Source organism: Oncorhynchus masou, chromosome 24 (assembly GCF_036934945.1).
Source record: "Oncorhynchus masou masou isolate Uvic2021 chromosome 24, UVic_Omas_1.1, whole genome shotgun sequence".
Lineage (NCBI taxonomy): Eukaryota > Metazoa > Chordata > Actinopteri > Salmoniformes > Salmonidae > Oncorhynchus > Oncorhynchus masou.
This window is the reverse complement of record NC_088235.1, coordinates 27,327,043-27,332,351: the sequence shown is the minus strand read 5'-3', so window position 1 is coordinate 27,332,351 and position 5,309 is coordinate 27,327,043. Positions and strand designations below refer to the sequence as shown.

Below are 5,309 nucleotides of genomic sequence, written 5' to 3'. Positions count from 1 at the left end.
AAATAGGCAAGATATTATATAGATTATAGATATTAAATAGGTGAATCATTATTTTCACAGACCTTCGTAACAGAAAGTCCTACTTTATGAATAAAGCGTAATGTAAACATGTATGCTTTGGGACAAGAATATGAACAGTGTACAAGTTTGTTTTGAGTGTAGACTAATGTATACTTACTATAATCAGCTAGGATCCACAGCACAATACTTGACCTCTCTATGTTATTTAATCACAGGACAAGTCAATAAAATATCCCCTTGCACAAAAGGGCAGTCTTTTGATCTCTTCATTTACTAATTCAGATATGGAGGAGAAACCATCCAGTCTTTCAGATGTAGTCTTGCTCTCTTTGTAGTCAAGACTGTGACACTCACAGGGTCCAGAAGTGCAAGTTGAGGTGTTGGGGCTCCAGAATGTGTATGTGGGGCTCTGTTGTACCACTATGTGGGGGTCTGAAGCCCGGCAGAGCGGGGTCTGGGGTGGAGAGGATGTAGTCAATACTGAATTTAATCTCCGGTTCTGGTTTCCCCTGGCAGTTTGGGTTGAGGGGGTTGTGGTGACCTGGTCTGTGGGCAGGGCTGATGGAGCAGAAGGAGTCCGGGTTGGGGTTAGGATCGGACCGCCTGGTGGAGCCACTTTGTTGGTTGTTGATGTTGTTGTTGTTGTTGTTTACTGGAAGGAAAGGCTCCCCAGGCTCTCTGAAACCAATCTTCATGTTGCGTCGGCGCCGGCGACGACGAAAGTTGCCGTTCTCAAAGAGGTCGAGCATGGACTCACAACCGGTGGCGAAGGTCCAGTAGTTGCCTTTCCCCTTCTCATTTCCCTCTGTGCGGGGAACCTGGAGGGAAAATTTAAAAACACACCAAGAAGAAAAAATAAATAAACCCATAATTGAGATCACGCTCAAATGTGAATTCTACACACAGTACTGTAATGAAACAGTGCTAGGTCTTTTACCATTTTTGCTGATATTGTGTGCAAAAAAGTATTTTCTTACAATTCATACAGTCGATTGGTAAATGTGTATGTAAACATTATGCCTGTCTTTACTGTTACCTTATTATTGTAATACATTTTCTAAGTTTCATACAATATTTAATCAATGAGGATAAAATATTATAGTCTTATATATTATTCTGACTGATATCAAGTGAAACTTGTATCGAAGATTGTGATAACATTTGTACTCTGATAATGATTCTTAATCAAATGATCAAATACCATCACACAACATGTGATAAAATGTCCCTTACCTTAACAAAGCAGCTGTTGAGCGAAAGGTTGTGTCGTATGGAGTTTTGCCATGCCCTCTGGTTGGACCTGTAGTGGATAAAGGAAACACTATGTCAAACTGAATTTGTGGAAGGTATCCAGAAAATGTCTGTTGAATAGACATGTGAAGCTCCTGACCGGTAGTAGGGAAAGCGCTTCATGATGAACTCATAGATCCCTGACAGGGTGACCCGGTGCTCTGGACTCTGCTGGATGGCCATGGCTATCAACGCTATGTAACTGAGGAGAAAGGGCAGACAGAAAGTTACAAAAAGTAAAATGATTTATTTGTTGGTTTTCACATTGAAATTCACAAGAACATGGTTGGAGAGTAACTGATTATATGCCTCTTAAGGGGAAAGTAATCCAAAAGTACCTGAAAGTAATCAGGTTACATTACTGAATTTTGGTAATCCAAAAGTGACGTTACTGATTACAATTTGGGACAGGTAACTAGTAACTGTAACAGATTACATTTAGAAAGTAACCGACCCAACCCTGACCAAGAATATATTGATAAAACGGATTCAAATTATATTCAAGGAAACTGGTTGAATCTGGCTGGTCTATAGCCTACTTATAATTGACTTTGTTTTGTTTCTTATAGGTTCATCTCTTTAACAGAATTTAAACTAATCCAGTAAAATGTTTTTAATGTGTTGCATTACATTCCTTTGGGATTTATATTATGGTCTATAAAATACCAAAATAATTTAAATTTCTTTAGTACTTTTTTACACATTAAAACTAACTAAACATAATGTAATATTTTAATACATAATTTATAATAGCTTAGATCATGAATAAGGCTAATAACAATACTTGATAATTATATTATAAACTCATAAGCCTATATTAATCATAAGAATTCTACCTGTAAGCAGGTCGACACATCTCCTTGTCTTCATCAGTGCTGCAGGAAGGGTATCCATCTCCATCATAGTTGAAGCAGTTATATGGATACTGTGAGTTATCAAACATGTCTACACTTCAACACTGGCTATTATCGGACTGCTTCATCTAATTAACAAATAAAGGCGAGTTTTTACCACTCTCGAAATACCAACAAAAGCAGACACTTGTTTCCTTTACAGTGAACGTCAACGGTCTTCTACTCTAGCATACTCTACTCATAGTGGTAGCTACTGAGAATGAAGTCTACCTTCTCCCTCGTTGATGACTGGGTCCCAAGGAACCCCCACTCTCCTCCTGACTGGCTGACTGTTGGTCCCCAGCTACTGTAGGCTCCCATAAGACATGCCATGCACCAAATGACTTGGCCAGCCCAACAAATGTGTCTGCTTGAATGTCTGAACCCGGGGCGTGATCAACTGGTAGCTAGACTAATCTCTGTCTCACTTTGAATCTGGGTGGTCTACAGCCTACTTAGAATTGACTTTGTTTTGTTTCTTATAGGTTAATCTACCTAACAGAATTTAAACTAATCCAATTCTAGCAAACCTCACATCCCCATCGCTCTCTTTCTATTTTCTGTCTTCAGCCTAACTCTGTAAAAAGTGTGTTGTGTCAAGATTATACTTTTTTCTGTCCAATGTTTTGTGTGTGTGTGTGTGTGTGTGTGTGTGTGTGGGGGGGGGGTGGGGGTGGGGGGGGTCCTTGCATTTTAGTCAACAAGGAGAGTTTTGTAGATGCAGTCTATAACGCTGTATAATGGCCGCAAATTGTGTTTCCGTGAAAAGGGATGTGTGTTCAGACAGGCTCCTAAAGGGGCATGTAGGTCTCTCCAGGCAGCTGACACAGACTGGAGAAAACAGCCCGTGGCGAGGCCTCCATGTGTGGTCTGCTGGGATCCAGTAGATTAATTGTTATAGCGGCCCTTTGTGTGATTATATCAATGCGACCAGAACCGTTTTAAAACGCAATTCTGTGTTTACTAATTCTATACTAATGGGGCAACGAAGTGTCAACACCCAGGTCAATTTTAAAGAGGCAAACAAGATTGAACATTTTAGATGTCTATGTCCAAATAAAAAGAGTCCTATTCTCAGATCATGTAATTGTGCATTTTCCAAATGAATAAAACGTTCAAGTAATGGCATGAAAAATGTGCCCAACCATATGCTGGCAGCCTAGGTATGGTGCCTTAGGAAAGAATTCAGAAAGTATTCAGACCCTTATCCTTATTCTAAAAAATATTAAATAGGTTCCCCCCCCCTCATCAATCTACACACAATACCCCATAACAGGTTTAGCCATTTTTGCAAATGTATAAAACATATGAAACATAATATTGACATAAGTATTCAGACCCTTAATTCAATACTTTGTTGAAGCACCTGTGGCAGCAATTACAGCCTTGTGTCTTCTTGGGTATGACGCTACAAGCTTGGCACACCTGTATTTGGGGAGTTTCCCCCATTCTTCTCTGCAGATCCTCTCAAGCTCTGTCAGGTTGGATGTGGAGTGTTGCTGCACAGCTATTTCCAGGTTTCTCCAGAGATGTTCGATCGGGTTCAAGTCCGAACTCTGGCTGGGCTAGTCAAGGACATTCAGAGTCTTGTTCGGAAGCACTCCCGTGCTGTCTTGGCTTTGTGCTTAGGGTTGTTGTCCTGTTGGAAGGTGAAGCTTCGCCCCAGTCTGAGGTCCTGAGCACTCTGGAGCAGGTTTTCATCAATGGTCTCTCTGTACTTTGCTCCGTTCATCTTTTCCTCGATCCTGACTAGTCTCCCAGTCCCTGCCACTGAAAACATCCCCACAGCATGATGCTTCACCATAGGGATGGTTGCAGGTTTCCTCCAGATGTGATGCTTGCCATTCAGACCAAAGAGTTCCTTCTTGGCTTTATTAGAGCAGATACTCTTGTTTCTCATGGTCTGAGATTCTATAGGTGCCTTTCGGCAAACTCCAAGCAGGCTGCACGTGCCATTTACTGAGGAGTGGCTTCCGTATGGCCACTCTATCATAAAGGCCTGATTGGTGGAGTGCTGCAGAGATTGTTGTCCTTCTGGAAGGTTCTTCCATCTCCACAGAGGAACTCTGGAGCTCTGTCAGAGTGACCATTGGGTTCTTGGCCAGCTCTAGGAAGAGTCTTGGTGGTTCCAGACTTATTCCATTTAAGAATGATTCTTGGGAACCTTCAATGCTGCAGAAATATTTTGGTACCCTTCCATAGATCTGTGCCTCAACACAATCCTGTGTCGGAGCTCTACGGACAATTCCTTCAACCTCACGTATTGAATTTTGCTCTGACATGCACTGTCAACTGTGGGACCTTATGTAGACAGGTGTGTGCCTTTCCAAATCATGTCCAATCAATTGAATTTACCACAGATGGACTCCAATCAAGTTGTATAAACATCTCAAGGATAATCAATTGAAACAGGATGCACGTGAGCTCAATTTTGAGTCTCATAGCAAAGGGTCTGAAGACTTACAGTAATAGTCAAACGTTTTGGCACATTCAAGGGTTTTTCTTTATTTTTACTATTTTATACATTGTAGAATAATAGTGAAGATATCAAAACTATGAAATAACACATATGGAATCATGTAGTAACCAAGAAAGTGTCAAACAAATCAAAATATATCAAAGTAGCCACCCTTTGCCTTGATGAACTCTTTGCACACTCTTGGCATTCTCTCAACTAGCTTCACCTGGAATGTTTTTCCAACAGTCTTGAAGGAGTTCCCATATATGCTGAGCACTTGTGGGCTGATTTTCCTTCACTCTGCAGTCCAACTCATCCCAAACCATCTCAATTGGTTGAGGTTGAGTGATTGTGGATGCCAGGTCTTCTGATGCAGCACTCGATTACTCCTTTTTTAAAATTTTACCTTTATTTAACCAGGCAAGTCAGTTAAGAACAAATTCTTATTTTCAACACAATCCTGTGACGGCCTGGGAACAGTGGGTTAACTGCCTGTTCAGGGGCAGAATGACAGATTTGTACCTTGTCAGCTCGGGGGTTTGAACTCGCATCCTTCCGGTTACTAGTCCAACGCTCTAACCACTAGGCTACCCTGCCGCCCCTTGGTCAAATAGCCCTTACACAGCCTGGAGGTGTGTTTGGTCATT

At 41.3% G+C, this 5,309-nt stretch overlaps 1 protein-coding gene across 1 annotated transcript; it reads right to left on the bottom strand.

The window, feature by feature from the left end:
- Positions 1 to 371: 371 nt before the first annotated feature.
- LOC135511581 (forkhead box protein L3-like) lies at positions 372 to 2,254 on the bottom strand. Its single transcript, XM_064933071.1, has 4 exons — positions 2,148 to 2,254; positions 1,412 to 1,513; positions 1,255 to 1,321; positions 372 to 839 (listed from the first exon to the last, which is right to left on the bottom strand). Exons 1-4 carry the CDS (start codon positions 2,252 to 2,254, stop codon positions 372 to 374), a joined length of 744 nt encoding a protein of 247 aa, XP_064789143.1.
- Between the last annotated feature and the right edge of the window lie 3,055 nt (positions 2,255 to 5,309).